Source organism: Pezoporus occidentalis, unplaced genomic scaffold, assembly GCF_034315485.1.
Source record: "Pezoporus occidentalis ecotype Australia unplaced genomic scaffold, CSIRO_AGI_Poc_V1 ctg12, whole genome shotgun sequence".
Lineage (NCBI taxonomy): Eukaryota > Metazoa > Chordata > Aves > Psittaciformes > Psittacidae > Pezoporus > Pezoporus occidentalis.
The window spans coordinates 6,809,950-6,825,243 of record NW_026912994.1 but is presented as its reverse complement, the minus strand read 5'-3'; the positions used below and the strand labels follow the sequence as shown (position 1 = coordinate 6,825,243).

Below are 15,294 nucleotides of genomic sequence, written 5' to 3'. Positions count from 1 at the left end.
TTCCTTTTGCTCTGTTCTGCTTTTGCTGTACCTTGTCTCCTTCGTTGCCTTGTTTGTTTTCATTTGTTATTTTGTGTGACACCATGTAAAATGAAGAAACAATCTGTAAGCTCCAAACGCAAGTGCAGAATGCTGTTGTGGATGTGGAAGTCATTGGAGAGCAAGAATTAAAATACATCACTAAGGTGTTTTTTTACTTAGTGCTGCATTGTTTTTGTTGTTGCCTCTTTTTCGCTCCTCCAGGCAAGCAGTGCAAGATAAGGCTTTGTTTGTGGGTTGTGTTCTCGTTTTCTGACCTGTTGCAATGGTCGTATCTCAAACTTAGTGACACCGGTGATTGCTCTGGGTTTATAATGTGGCAAATTGGAGCAGTATGTGATGACTCAATATCCCCCCCGCCCCCCAGTATCAGAGAACTAGGCAGACAAAAATGTGCAGATGCTGGGATAATTAACTTTTATTTCCTAAAGATATTCTGAAACAGTTAAAATGATACATGTGACTTAATTTTTGTTAAGACATTTGTGTTTTGCTGTAGTGAGAGATTGAGTGCGTAAACTTGGCCAAATGGTTTTGTAGTAACAGGTTCAAAGTAAAAGTCATAAAAGAGTTTCTAATGCTTTTTGATTTTGAAAGGAACACTTCAGATAAGAAAGATATCTCTATTATTCAGCTTTTGAAAGGGAAAATTTTCTTTTTTACACTTAATATTTTAAGCGGTGGTTGCTTTCATTTTTAGCAGCACAATCAGAACACTTCAGCTCTGACACTCATCAAATAAATGTTGCCCTATGGGCATTGTTCAAAAGCTGTGTTGTGGAGATTTCTTTTTTCTGTTTTTGTTGCTTAATTGGTTAGTTTTAGCAGTCTAAAGCATTGCATACGGAGCTGACTTTGGGGTTAAATGTTTCTTCCTGAACAGTGATCCTTGCAAAATTAGAAGTCCCTTGGCTGTCACCCAGAAAAAGGGAAGGGGGAAAAAAGAGGTAGGAATTTCGAGGTGCAGTTCTAAGCCAGGTACATACCCCCAGCTGTAATCAGATGTTGGTCAGCATCTGATCATGCTGCTGGAACAAAGGCTTTGCTTCTCAGCTGAGCAGAACCAGATGAGCATTTCTGTCTCACGTAAAAATTCATTTGGTTTAGGAGATGTCCTCATTTGTAGGAGATGTTGAGTTCACCTTACCAGCGGGGTATCCTGCCAGGGCTGCTCAACTAGTGAGTCTTCTGGGACAAGTCTGTCCTATCCTGAATGCTTATATTTTAAAAGGTGCTTGTCAAACTATCCCACTTTTTGTGAAGAATTCCCCCATATGTCTACATCCCTGTGTTACAGAGAGGTGGCAGTTGCATGTTATCAGTACTGGGGGTAGGATAGTTTCTTGAGAGCTAACATGTGTGGGCTGGCATCTCTGATGGCATCAGGCCCATGCAAAGGCTGTCAAAGAAAAAGAAGCCGTTTCTGACTCAAGAGATTGTTGAGACAAAAATTGTGGCAGTTTAGACACTGAGGAGGCTATCACTGCCCACTGTTTCTGCTTGCCTGCTCTGACCTATATAGGCCTTCACTTTCTCAAATGTTGGAGACAGATAGTGGTTTATTATAAAAGCATTTGGTTTGACCCAATATACCTGTTCCTGTATTCACTTAGTTGAAGTAGTGTGGAGCGGCAGCAGTTTAAACAGATCTGGAAGAGGCTCTGTGTTTCTGTTTTCTGTTTATCGAGGCAGGAAGCAGTTTCTGTTAGATTAGGTTTTAATGTTAGATTCTTCTGTGTTTATTTTTAATGCCATTTATAAGACTTTTCTGGAATGGTGTGGATTTTGCAAAGCGCTTCATGTGGCATGGCATTATAAAAATCTCAGTTGGGTATTCCTAATACAGCCAGCTCTTGGAAGGACCTTTTGTAGGTGCTCTCTGCTAATAGTTTTGAGCTCCTCACAACTGTTAATTTGGGTATCTCCCAGAGTTATTATGAGAATAACTGTGTTATTTTCTGTGTATGACAGGGCAATTGAAGCAGGCAGAGATGCTGAATGGCTTGCCCTTGCAGCTGACGAAGGTCCTAAATGAAGCGGCTTTAATTAGCAGGCAGTGATACAAACTGGTTAGTGCCTAGCCACAGAAAGAAGGCAGTGTTGGGATGGAAGCCAGTTTGCAGGAGAGGACATAGTATAATTCCATAAATGTAGGTCAGGGATCATGCCTGGAGGTATGAATTTCATTGTGTTGTTTAAGGGGGATGGAGGGAAGAAGCCACCCAACTTTAGCTGCAGCCAGCATTCCTTCTAGTTTACAGAAGATTTTACTGATCCCTCACATACTGATTTCTTCAAATTAGACAAAATGTTCTTCCAGTGCTTCAGAACAAAGGAATGCACCATTGTTTTTTTCTGTGTGGAGTAATAATGCTGTTGTTGATTCATTTTTATTACTATCTTATTTTGTCTTCCAGCTGCTGCTGCGGAAAGCTCACTCAGGTTACTGTCCAGCGTAGCCCAGGAGGTGAAAGGACGAGGTACTATAAGCTGGATAGACTGTGGGTATGTGTCACACTTCTTTTTTTCCCTCTTCCCTTTTGGCTTTTGTTGCTGACTTGGCTTTTTTTAGCAGCTCTGAAACTTTTGTCCATAACTGAGCAAGCATCGCTCTGTTCAGCGTCTTCATAGCTGTAGGGTGCCTATATCTTACCATCCTCTCTTCCTTCAGACCAGTGGAGGGGAATAATTTTTTCCTTACGGCTGTTGTCACTTCTCTGACAGCATGCTTTTCAGCCTGAAGCTGGGGACCCCAGCTAGCATTGCCATTCGGGGGGGGCACGTAGCATGGAAATTCTGACTGCTCTGGTTTTTCCACAAGCAGGGGGAGGAGGAATTCCATCAGCTGGAGGTCAGTGCAGTTCTGCTCTGATAGCAAACGTTGCACAAGCAGTAGGGATGTTTGCCTGGCTTTGAAGTGTCCACCCATTTGTATTTCTCAATCAAATGAACTTCCTCTGTGCTTGTATAGGTTCATGGCAGTTTTTAATGTGAATGCAGGGGAACTTGTTTCTGTAAATGGTTGATTGTGTGCGGAGAAATGAAGAGGTGTGTAGTTTCTGGTTTGCAGATATCAAAGCCTCCACTGTGGTTCTGGTCAATAACACATTGCCTGTGGTTTTAGCTTGTGTATTGTACTGCCTCTCTGCCTCTGCAGCTTTCAGAGCTTTGCCTGCAGATGGCAAATTCCCCTTCCTGTGCTGTAGAGGAGCAGCTTGCTGTCTCTGTTTAGGTGGATTGCCATGGTATGAGCAAATTGTACACTGTGCACAAATCTAAGTCAGCTCTGAAAATCATGTGACTCTCTTAAAATTACACTTTTGAAATCAACCTCCATCCATCAAGCAGTGATCCAGAAGCTTTTGTTGCTGGTTAACCTATCTTATGCTCTCCCTGCCATCAAGCAGGTATCTCTCCCATGAAGTCCTCTGCTTCTGCCTTCTGTCTGCATTCTGCTGGGCTCATCCAATACACAGACACTTTAAGTTCTGCCCAGCAGATAATGGGGTCTGGGTTCAAAGTCATCCACTGGCAGAAAGCAGCTCCTTCCTCAGAGGTCAGTGAAGACTGTACCACTTCCCGCCTGGTGAAAAGCCAGCAAATAAATAGTATTGACACTGAGGAGAAGGTTGCGTGGAGATCTGGCATACCTCTGATGTCCAGTTTCCTTTTCTAATGAAAGCACCGATAAACAATTTTTGGTTGTCAGTAATGAGGGCTAGCAAATAGGATACTGGGCCAGCTTCTTGGCTTTAGTTTCTAATTGGCCCCCTTTGTCACTATGGAGTGGTCACTGCCTTTTTGTGTCTTTGGTTTCCCTTTTGGTTCAGGCTACTTCTGTGTTGGGAGACATACTGCTTAACCGTGTATGTATGCATGTGGCACGTGCATATAACTTGATGAGGCTTTTCATCTGGCCCTTCAAAATGCTACTGTAATACAACTAGGCAATAACCATCTATGGATTGAACAAGGAAAGATTCAATGTTTAGGACTTCAGTTTGAAATCCAGGGAAGTTTTGTCTCTTAGTTCAACAGGTCAGTCTCTGCTCCTGAGATTTTAAGTGATGGTGATGGGGAGGGAAATGTGTTGTTTGGTTTTGCTGCAAAGTGAACTTCAATTTGTCAGACCCTAGTATGCTCTCCCTTTCCAAATGTTGTCATCTAAAGCAAACTTTCATAACAAATTTACTTGCAAGATATGTATTTTAAAGTCTGCTGCAGGTAGTACTTTAATACATTTCATAGGAAGCTTGGTACTTGCAGAGTCTTTCCTCTGACCATGGTGGGGAAATACTTAAGCTTCCTATTTGTAATGAAAGGTGAGTTATTGCCAAAGAGTGAAGCAACCTGGTGAAGGTTATGCTCTAAGAGGTAGGGAGACCTGGGAATAGATTTGTAGGTTCCCAAAACTTGCTTTGATGCCAGTAATATCACAATAAAATTGCTATTTGCAGAGTGACAGGCAGTGGGAGTGTGCTGTAAGATAGCAATAGCTGTAATTCTGTCTTCAAGGGTTGAGCAGTGCTTCTTTTCAGATCACTTATTTGTGAAGAATCTGGAAAAAAAACACATGATCTGTCCAGCTGTAGCTGGCGATTTGTCAGAGATGTCTCTTCTGTCTCTTCCACCTGCAGAAGGATGTCATAACAGAGTTTGTGAACTTGCCTCATGGGGCAAGGAAAAAGGAAGACTGGCTTGTGTCAGAGAAGACCTTGATGCATGCAAAAAAACCCTCTACAAATAGGTTGAGCATGAGCCAAGTTTTGTGGTTACTTCGCTTGTTAAACCTTTAAGGCATTCTCAGTTTAATCTTGTAATGTTGAGATAACTTTTAAACAGTTTTTTTCCTCAAAAGATTTTTTTCTTTCATTTGCTTATTGCCACCTTTATTTTTTCTATTTATTTTTTTTGTGTGTATTACTCACTGCAGTGATGAGAGATTGCAGTAGTGCTGTCACTGGTCACAAAGGGCCAGCTGTAAGGCCTGAACAGCTCAGTCCTCCCAGAGTTGCTCAAGCCATTCTCCTACTGCAAGTATGCTGTGAGGCTTATTTGCAAGTCTTCATGCCGAAACAACAGCACACAGATGCAGGGATATTTACAGCACAGGCTCAATTTGTTTTACAAATACTGACAAGAAATGGGTTGTTTGGCAGCAATATTTAGCAGGGAATTTTGGCTTTGCTCTTCACATCCTGCTGTAATGGACTTCTTTGCTTTCAGATCCAAGCATTGGCACGGCTGGCATACATGCAGAGCTGTCGTTTGTGGCTCTGCTTCCCTGTGGTGATGACAGCAGTCGTCTTCTTGCCTTTTTCTTTATTGGTGATGTACTTTTTATTTTCTTTTTTTTTCTTGTCATTCTTCTCCTTCCCTTCATTTTCAGGAGAAAGCAAAAACGTACTGCTCCACTGATGGAAATCATTATGGATTGCTAAGTCTTGGCAGTATGTTCCGTATTTTGTACAGCAGAAGAGACTCTGCAGGTGTGTGGCTGGAGGTGGGCAGCCTGACTTGCTTACATGGAAACTGTGCTCTTTGGCCTCAGTTTTTGTTAGGTCTGTGGTATGGGGCAGAAGCTAGACTTGAGCTTTCAGTGCCAGGTTTAGTGCTCCTGGGGAGACCGGGGAGGTTTTTCAGCATAATGTGGCTAAATGCTTGGTTTCTTGCTGAGACTATTAGTGTGGAGTAGGGGAGGTTGCCATTTAGTTTGTCACTTTGCAGCAGAATAGCAGGCCTTTCCAAAGTGCCTGGGCTTACAAGATGTAGGGCTGGGAAGTGCCAGGTACCTGCCTTCCCTGTGCAATTAGGCTCACTGGAGTTGAGTGCCATCCTGAAGCAGGGCCATGCAACACACCCAGGGATGCCTCTGTGTGCAGTATTGCAGATAAGGTCCTTGTTCTTGAGAGATTTCAGTCAATTTGAACAGGCAAATAGATGCCTCCTTCTAGAGATGAAGGGGCAGCACAAGAATTGCATGTGGCATTGAAGTGATTACTGTTTGTTCCTGTGTGCTGAGATAGCATATGTGGCTCTGTACACAATTAAATGTGGAGCTGTTTAATTTGTGAATAGAAGATCCACAAACAGACAAAAATATGTTTTATTCTAGCCTTTCTGTGTTTTAATTAGGAATTTCTTGCTCAGGCATTTGATGTTGAATGAATGGTGGAATGTTGGATTAATCATGCCTGGTAAGGTGCATGGTATCAGGAATAGAGCACAAAGTTGTAGACTGGTAAATCCTGAGTTTGGGACTAATGTCTGGGGACATACCGTGTTAATAAGAGCTGAGAGTCCCAGCTTATATTCCTGGCTCTGCAAGTGATTTGCTTCTTGTTAGTTTGGGCTGTTAAAAAAGGTGTATCTGTTTTTCCAGGCAACTGGGTAAATATTGTGTGATTCATTAATCAGTATTTGCAAAGAGTTTGGAGGACTTTAAAAAGAGAAATGCTACAGCAGCACAAGAGATGCTTTGAAGACTAATAATTTTAAAGTTATCCTCTAGCTGCCTTGAGTAGGTTTTGTGATAGATCATGGGGTGGCCAAAGACTGCCGTTATTAGGAAGAGTATGACTAACTCGTGTGAAGTGGAAAGAAAACAAAATGGAGGTAGAAGGCAGAAGAGTTTGAAAGTAGTTCTTTCTATCATGAGTGTGATTTAGTGAACCCTCCAAGGTTTTCCTATTGCTGAATTGTCCCGAGTTTTTTATTGACTGTAACTCCAGCCCAATTGTGGACTGGTATTTTCAAAATCTCACCCATTTCTTTGGCTGTGGGTAATTATTTTCTGTTCAAATTTGAATGGTTCCCTTTACTACTGTAGGTCCCAAACATAAACAAAGCTGTGTGATTTCCATCTGCTGTCATAGCGCATGTGCTTGGCTTTAACACATCAGACTGCTAGGAAGAGGAAATACCATCTGGTTAAAATGTCTCACTAATTTTTGGTTGGTTTTAATTCCACTTTTTCAGCTTTTGTGTGTGATTCTTGTAGTCCCTTTCATGTGTCCTGTGTGTCATTCTTGTCTTCATCCCCAGTAATTACTTGTTATTGTTGCAATCCCATGACACTTTGTGTAAATGTAAGCCCATAATTTGGCTGATAAAGCAGTACTTTAGGGCTGTGTATCTAAACATATGCTGGTTCATGAGAGCCAAATCTAATGAGTAGTTGTATTTTCTGGGATTTCCCCCATTTTCCGTGTTTATCTGCCTTTTAGATGAAATCTTCCTTCACAAATTTCTAATTTCCTAATGCCTTGATACAGAAAGGCTTTACACACAGTCATAAATTAATTTATTTAATGCTTTGAAATAGCAGGGAGGAATTTCAGAAATAAGGCTGCTGGCATTAAGTGTCATTTTGGTCTTTAGTTTTTACCTCACCTCCTATAAAGCCGATCGGAAGCAGGATTTTTGAAAAGAATAAGTCTACTCATCTTCCTTCCTTACAGTTGAATTTTAAGGCTGATGAAAAGCTTTGAAATTGCAAATAAAAACAACCAGATCTAATGGAGAAAGAAAAAACGAAGGAAGGAGTGATGATCTTGCACTGATGTGACCACTTCCATCCAAGTAGATTTGCAGTGTCTGGATTTCTGCTTTTTTCTGCAGTTGCCTTGAAGGAAAAGGGCAGTGGCAGCTCAGGGGTGGATGGCACGCACATCACCTTAGGTACAGCCTGGAGAAGGTGGCAGGGTGCTGGTGGCTGGTCCAGGGAAAGTAACGTGTCCATCAGGAACAGTTTGCAGGTGTAGTTATACTGCCAACACGGTCCTTATGTGGCTGTAATTTGTATGGGCAATTTGTGCATTTGCAGCATAGATTTTTCAATGCCTTCCTCCTGTCTTTGTGATAACCTGTCTGTGTGGTTAATGCTAATTTGCATTAAAGCCCTTTTATGTTCCTGTCTGAGTGACCATGCAGGAAGTGCTGTGTCAGTCTGAAAAAAAATTCCTTTTTAAAGTAAGCTCTCAGTTCTTAACATAAACCCATTTAGTCTGGTGTATTGCATTAATTCAGAAATGCAGAGCATTTAACTAAAATCCACTGTAGTGCCTGGGTCTATGAGCCTGGGTTCGTGTCTGTATATTCCACGTGTTTTGCCTAGAATCGCTCATTAGCCGTGAATCTTCAATGTTGCTGCTTTTCAGACTAACATTAAGAGTAAGCAAGTTAAGAGTTAATGTAAAGTTACCTTTATTTACCTGAATTCAGTGCTTTATTTAAAACATCCTCTAGTTGGTCAATGAGAAACTGAACATGAGCTGGCAGTGTGTGCTCGCAGCCCAGAACGCCAGCCGTATCCTGGGCTGCATCAAAAGGAGCGTGACCAGCAGGTTGAAGGAGGTGATCCTGCCCCTCTACCCTGCTCCTGTGAGACCCCACTTCAAGTACTGTGTCCAGCTCTGGGGCTCTTCTGTAACATAATTACATGGACCTGATGGAGTAAGTCCAGAGGAGGACCACAAAGATGATCAGAGGGCTGGGGCACTTCCCCTGTGGAGACAGGCTGAGAGAGTTGGGCTTGTTCAGCCTGGGGAAAAGAAGGCTCTGGGAAGACCTTAGAGCAGCTTCCAATACCTACAAGGCAGCTACTTCCAGGGCCTACAAGAAATCTGGAGAGGGACTTTTTGTAGGGATAGCACAAGGGACAGTGGCTTTAAACTGAAAGCTGGCAGGTTTATATTAGGTATTAGGAAAAAAAATCACTGTGAGGGTCATGAGACACTGGCACAGGTTGCCCAGAGAAGTTGTGGCTGCCTTATCCCTGAAAGTGTTGAAGGCCAGGTTTAGCGGGGCTTTGAGCAACCTGGTCTAGTAGAAGGTATCCCTGCCCCATGGCAGGGAAATTGGAACTAGATGATCTTTAAGGTCCCTTCCAACTCAACCTGTTCTATGATTCTATGATTCTCTCTAGGCCCATAGTACATCTAGAGGTCAGAAAACAGGCTCCAAGAGAATGGTACAAAGTGCTGCAGCATCTGTGTGCCTGTGAGTGATACATTCAAAACCTGCTTTTGCAGGGATATTAGGTTAGAGTGAACTCAAAGACAGAGTGGTAGTCTCCTTGTATCCCAGGTTAGTACAGTGTTCCCCCACACTAGGTTGTGTGAGTTGGGGGAGGTCCAGATGCGTCTAAGGAAAGCTGCAAAGAGAATTCTAGTGTTCAGCATTTCTAGGAGTTCCTGCAAAGCCTTTGGTAGCTCCTGTGGATGTATTCATCTTATTTCTGTGCAGGCATGTGGGCTGCCAAGTGCTTCTTACTAATTTATATTTCCATGGAAAGTACTGTTCATTATAACTTCTTGACTTTCTGCAGGGCTGGAGCTTACACTTTCTCCCTTAATTGTTTTTGCTTGACAATACCTGTTACCTTTTTGTTTTTGTTTCCTGTCTGCTCCTTGGCTTGCTCTTGATTGCAGTGAGGATTAATCTCATGGGTTTTAATTTTTGGAAAATACTTATTTTTAATCTCATTCCTATACATTCCTGGCCTTGCTAATTGCCTAATGGGCACAGGGAGTCATTTGTATTTTGTGACGAGTGGTGCTGGGTCCCTGCAGCACATGGGTTATTCTGTTTGCATTCCTGGCATGTTCCAGGGGAGCATTTGGAGCAGAAGGCTGTGGTTGCCTTGTGGGTCATAGGGAGGCTTTTTGCTGTGACCAAGGGAGGAAAAGCAGGCCCTAAATTCAGATGAGTCTCTGTCTTGTCAGCCTGCTAATCCTAATCTTTAATTATTTCCAGCAGCACATTTTCTGATGCTCCTCTATCCCTTAAAAGATTCAAGCTTTTAATCTGCTGCATTGTTAGAGCAGCTCAATTGTTCTCTGCTATGGAAACCTGTTGCTATTGTTGCTTCTTCTGTAATTTCCATCGGGAACCTAGAACAGTAGCAAAATGTTGCTTTGTTCTCAAAGGCAAATCTTGTGTTTTAAGCTTCCCATGCTGCGTCCATCTCTTCTGGGTCCTGTTCTTATTTTGGTGTCTGCAGGTTCTTAAACCCCACTCGGGAGCATCGCATCAAATCGCCTTTCTACACAGAGAGTTGTGCATGGGCTTTCTGTTTGAGTAGATGTTAGATATAAGCCATTACCATCCTGTGGCTGCTTAGCATAGCTCTTTAGAGAAGTGCTCTTGCAAGCTAGGCTGATGCTTTGAGAAGTGAATTTTATTTATTTATTTATTTTAATTTGATTCCAGCTCTGTCTCTAGAGAGTGATAGTGAAATGCCTGGGATCATTAGAGAATATGGCGAGCCTTACAAATGTGACATACTGTCAGCAGCAGCAGTTGTGGCAGCTTCCACCCCAGACGGGGAGGGAGAACTGAGCACAATGGGGAGGTAATGCACTCTGTCTGTGAGGAGAGTTTTGCAGGAGTTGGTCTGGTTTTGTTTGGTCAGCAGAGCATACAAACTGCTGTAGCATAAATGGATCGCAGTCTGCGTTGGAAGGTGGAATTGATGGCTTCAAGGAGCGTAGTCAAAATCCCATGTTATCTCCAACAATGGCTAATGGATTGCATTTTTGATTTTTGAAACCTTGTTAGGAGCACATCTAACTACAGATGACTTCCTCTTTCAGATTAGTTTTGTAAGTGCAAGTGTAGTTTTTATTTTTACATGGTTTTAGGAAATTTCTGTCATTGGCACCCTTTTTGCTGCTTTTTTGGGTCACGGGCAGTTGTTTGGCAGCATCTCAGCCCCTTGCTTTCTCAGGATGTTCATCAGTCTGTTTGGAGGGGGTATTCTGTGGAAGGTAGCCAGCGGGTATTGCAGAGGCTGCACATTGGGCTGGAAAACCCTGTTTGATAATCCACTTCTGAGGACTGGTCAGAAATTGCAGTTGTACTTCCCTGGTTATAACTGGAGTTGTTCTCTTGTACAGTGGTTTTCATCATAACATAAAAGACCAGAAGCAATTAAACAACAGAGACGATGAGAAAACATGCTGGTAACAAGATGACAGCTTTGACTGGTACCTTCTGAAGGGTTTTCCTGTGTTGGGGGCCTTGCTTTGTAGGCAGCCCTGTTTTCTCTCTACCATATCACCCTGCTTTCAGAGCCTGTTCCTCCTCCTTACCTTCATAGTCTTGTCTCTTCCAGCTGTTGGGACAGTGACAGTGTTTGTACAGCCACTGATATAACAGAGTCTCCACTGTGTTGGGTCTACACGTGCAACTGTGATAAAAGGGACGGCTGAAATGTAATTCATGTGGGTTGTTCAGCCCTTTTTTGGGTGTACAGATAAAGACATAAAATCTGTTTACAGATTGTGAGGTCTGTGGTTCACATGTGGTTGCATGGTGTCCTGGGTTCCTATGGTTCACCTATGCCAGTGAGAGGAGTGAGATTGTTTTTGTGCAGGCAGATTTACTGACCTGGTTACTTGCATATTCCTAAACCAGCTGTCAGGTTTTTTATTAATTACTTCTCTTGTGCCTGGAAATACTATAGGTATGGATGAAAAAGAAGGCTGGGCCCAGTCTGTATTAGAAAGTGTTAGTAGATGTGGCATTGAAGTGGTGTGACCACACAGCACATGCACATGCTGCTGTTATATTGGCAGCTGGAGGCATGAAGTTTTTTTGGATGGCATTTTTGTCATTTCCTAAGAGGGGATTTGACAGTCATTCCAGGTCCTTCCTCCCCAGAAGCCGATGTGGTTGTAAGGCTGTTTTCCCTTCTTGATGAGAAGCCAGTGGGCAGCATTATGTGATAAGAGAAATAATTAAGGAGCTGCAGAAGATTTTATTTGTGCTCATGAGAGAGGATGGTGCTGAGAATGTTCGGTCTTACTCTGCTGCCTTCAGGACCTGCCAGGACAATATTTGAAGTTGCCCCAAGGAGGATGTTTTGCATTGCCACCTCCATTTCTTATTCAGGACCCATCCAGCTTGGACTTGTTTTTAGAAACCAGCTTAGACTTCCTGCAGCCAGACTCCTGTATCTTACTTTGTATTCGTCCTGTCTAGCTGGGTTGCTCCTGCCACTGGGGACTGCCATCAGTATCTCTCACTGCTTCTCCATCCTTATGACCTTGAGCTCCCAGGTCTGTGGGCAGCCCAGCAGAGCGGAGCACCCTGTACTGCTCCTGAGGAATGCTTGTGGCACATCCCCTTTAGGTGCTAGCTTCACTGGTGGTGAGCTAAAGGAGGTCAGGTCTCCTTCACAAGCCCCTCACCCTCCTCCTGCCCTGGTAGCAGCTGGCTGCCTGTGCAAAGTGATTATTCATGCATACTAATGCTGACAAAGGACTCCAGAGGTTTACAGGGAGTGCTCTAGTCAGACTTACTGCCAGCTCTGTTGTAACCCCAAACAACAGAAGTGTCTCCCAGTAGAGGAGATGGGGATGTGAATGGAAAAGGGTGAAGTATTCCTGTGATGCACCCTGTCTATATTCTTATTTAGACTTCTTGCTTAGTTAGGGTAATTTGGATCTTTCATTTTATTGCTCCTTTTATCAAGCTGCCATATGTCTTTGCCTCTCCAGCAAAGAAGTGTTTTGGAGCCCCAGTTTGGTTTTGTGGGAAGGGGGAGGGAGCATGAGGGGAACACGCCATGCCATCATGCCTCTGCAGGTTTGACCTTATTTACCACATGGACAGCTGCCGGTTAGGTTGTTGGTGATGTTGCGTATAGGTTGATGTTTTGGATGATTTTCCACAGGGCTACATCTGGATGGTTTGTATGACTGCTTGCAGGTAAAGCAGGGGTCCCTTCAGCAGTAGCATAGCAGAGACCTGCAGGGGTTCAAATTGCTTTGGTCAGAAATGGCATGAGGCAACCAAGGACAGTTACTGAGGGACATTACTGACCTCATCCTCAGACCAGTATCTCCTGAGCCTGATGCCTTGTCTGGAGTGTCTTGGCCTGGGTGGTAGAGTGCTGATTCTGGGGGTGGGTTCTGGCTTTTTAGGTTTAGGGTTGGTCTTTTTTCCTCTTCCTCCTCTTAATCCTCCTCCCCTCCACCCCCCTTTTTTTCTGTTAGTTTTTATAATAACACACTGCCTCTTCAAGTGGTATAATCAAATTGCAAGAACTGGAGTCCTAATTACCCTCTCCCATGTGAGAGTTGAGGAGCTCATCTTCAGAGAGGCTATTGGCTGAGATCCAAAAGAGACAAATCTCAGCGCAGAGACTCCATCTGTGTTGATATTTGCTCTTATTAAGGATAATGGTCATTACCAAGTGGTATCAGAGCAGGTTGCTCTTTGCAGATTATTTTTTTCTGTCTGTAAGTGAAAGAAGAAGGAAAAGCAGAACAGGTCCATCTCTGCCGTTCCTGTACGTGTCCTTTTCTGCTTTTTCTAAAGAACTGTTAGTATAGCAACTGAGCTGGTGGGTCTGGCATGTGCAAAAATCTTCACTGATGCATGAAAAAATTCCTGATACATATTTAGACACTTTTTATTCTGGGAATTTGCTCTTGTTCAATCCCTTGCATCAGTGCAGATAGCTTGCGTAAACAGACTAAACTCCCAATGCAGCGGTGCAGAGAATCTGCCCACTAAATGGTAAGAGACATAGTGGAGCAAACCGCTGCTTTGTTTCCTGTGATAATGGATGTGCACTCAGGCAGCTACAAGGAGCAATCCTGAAAGCAGGGCAGGCTTAGATCCTGTTTCCTTCCAATGAAACAGATGTTCTTATTTTTTGTTGTTTTTATTTAATAGAAACTCATGCAAACAGAAAATAAATTGGTGGGAATTGAAGTAGTAGGAATTGCTAGTTACTTGCTCACAAGTACATCTCATTAGTAATGTTTTGTAGCCTTTTTCCACTATAAACCTTGCAGAACTTTTCCAAGATGAGTATCTGGATCTCTAAATGACACATACGGGAAAATTGCACTTTTATTTCTCCTTACATGGTTTGAAGTTGCACCAAATTGGTGGTAAAAGTGACCACAGACCTGTCTCGGTCTTGGTCCTCTGCAGAACAATTGTCTGCATATCGTGGTGTTTGACAGACCCCTGTTGCTGGAGGTAGGTTTCAGCATTACACTTGATCGTGTCGATCACCCAACATCTGTCTTGGCAAGGCTGAGATGGGCACAGATATACATGTATCCTGGAAACATTCTGGAATGCCTAGAAGAGCATTAACAAATATTGACCGTGGTACAGCCTGACTTTAGTTCTGACAGTCAGCTCCGGCAGGGCCCCAAGAGCTTCTCTGCACCTCTAGATCTGTCTGGGGTAAGATAGGAGGATGATCTGAAACTGGTACCTACCTCCTCCTGAGGTTCTCTGGCTTTCAAGTTGCTTAGGCACAGCCCACAGGACCATTGGAAGACTGCAGGTGAGAGAACACAGGATGCTTCTGGCCCGGGGGTTTGATGTTGCTGCAGGCTGTCTGTAGCAAGCTCTACTCCGCAAACCAGCTTTTCAGCAAAGCTCCAAATCCAGGCTATTTGTTTTGTAATCTAGTTTTGTTACAAGGAGATGTGTTCACGCTACTCAGTGAACAGATGACATCTTTTAGCTCCACCTTCCACTGCCATCTGGGGAAGACAAAGATGAAGCAGGCAACAGGGAACTGTCTTCTCAGGCTCAGATCTCCAGCCTTCTGGAGAAGCAGAAAAAGTGTTTGCAGGTTACAGTGTCTAGCTTTAGCTGTGAGCTGAGAATGCAGAACTGACATGAATTCAGTAAAACTCTGCAGATGAACATGCTTCTACACAACTGGGATTATAGGTGATCCTTCCTGGTGAGGTAGTTTCATGTGTTGTTAGTTCCTTAAAATGCTTCTTTCCATCTTCAGCATAATATACTGATTTTGATGCATGTGTCGATAGCACACTTCTCCTCATTTCTGCCTACAGTGAGCATTTGGGAAGTTTCCACAAAGGCATGCTCTCATCTGCAGCACACTGCGAATTTGCTGTTACTGTTCCTCACATTTGCAGAAAGGCAGCTGGAGACCATTGGGAGTATTAGCACAAGTGCTGGCAGCAGCACTTAATTTGGTGGGGCTCTTGTAACTCTTGCATCTTGGTTTTTCTGTGTCTCTAATCAGTTTAAACTTGATGGGTTTTCAGTGTTTTCATTTTCTAAATTGATTTATCTATGTACAAGGTACAAGTTGTCCTCTGCTGGGAACAAGTTTTCAAGCTTTTTAATCTTGCTGTTTGTCAATGCAAAGAATAGTCTTGTCAATGTGAATCATCCTCTTTTCTTTGTAGTTGTACTGTTTCACTCATTTTTCCAGGTCTTTGACTGACTTCACATTTACTTCAGCTT

General features: G+C 43.1%; 1 protein-coding gene across 2 annotated transcripts in view; it reads left to right on the top strand.

The window, feature by feature from the left end:
- Positions 1 to 15,294, top strand: part of PDIA5 (protein disulfide isomerase family A member 5) — a 104,191-nt gene that overhangs the window by 12,465 nt on the left and 76,432 nt on the right. For both annotated transcript variants that reach the window (XR_009962449.1, XM_062607083.1), the window contains exon 3: positions 2,457 to 2,544. Coding sequence is in view for 1 of the 2 variants with exons in the window: in XM_062607083.1 (XP_062463067.1) it covers positions 2,457 to 2,544 (88 nt within the window). In the remaining variant the exon portion in view is untranslated. The remainder of the gene's footprint in view (positions 1 to 2,456; positions 2,545 to 15,294) is intronic.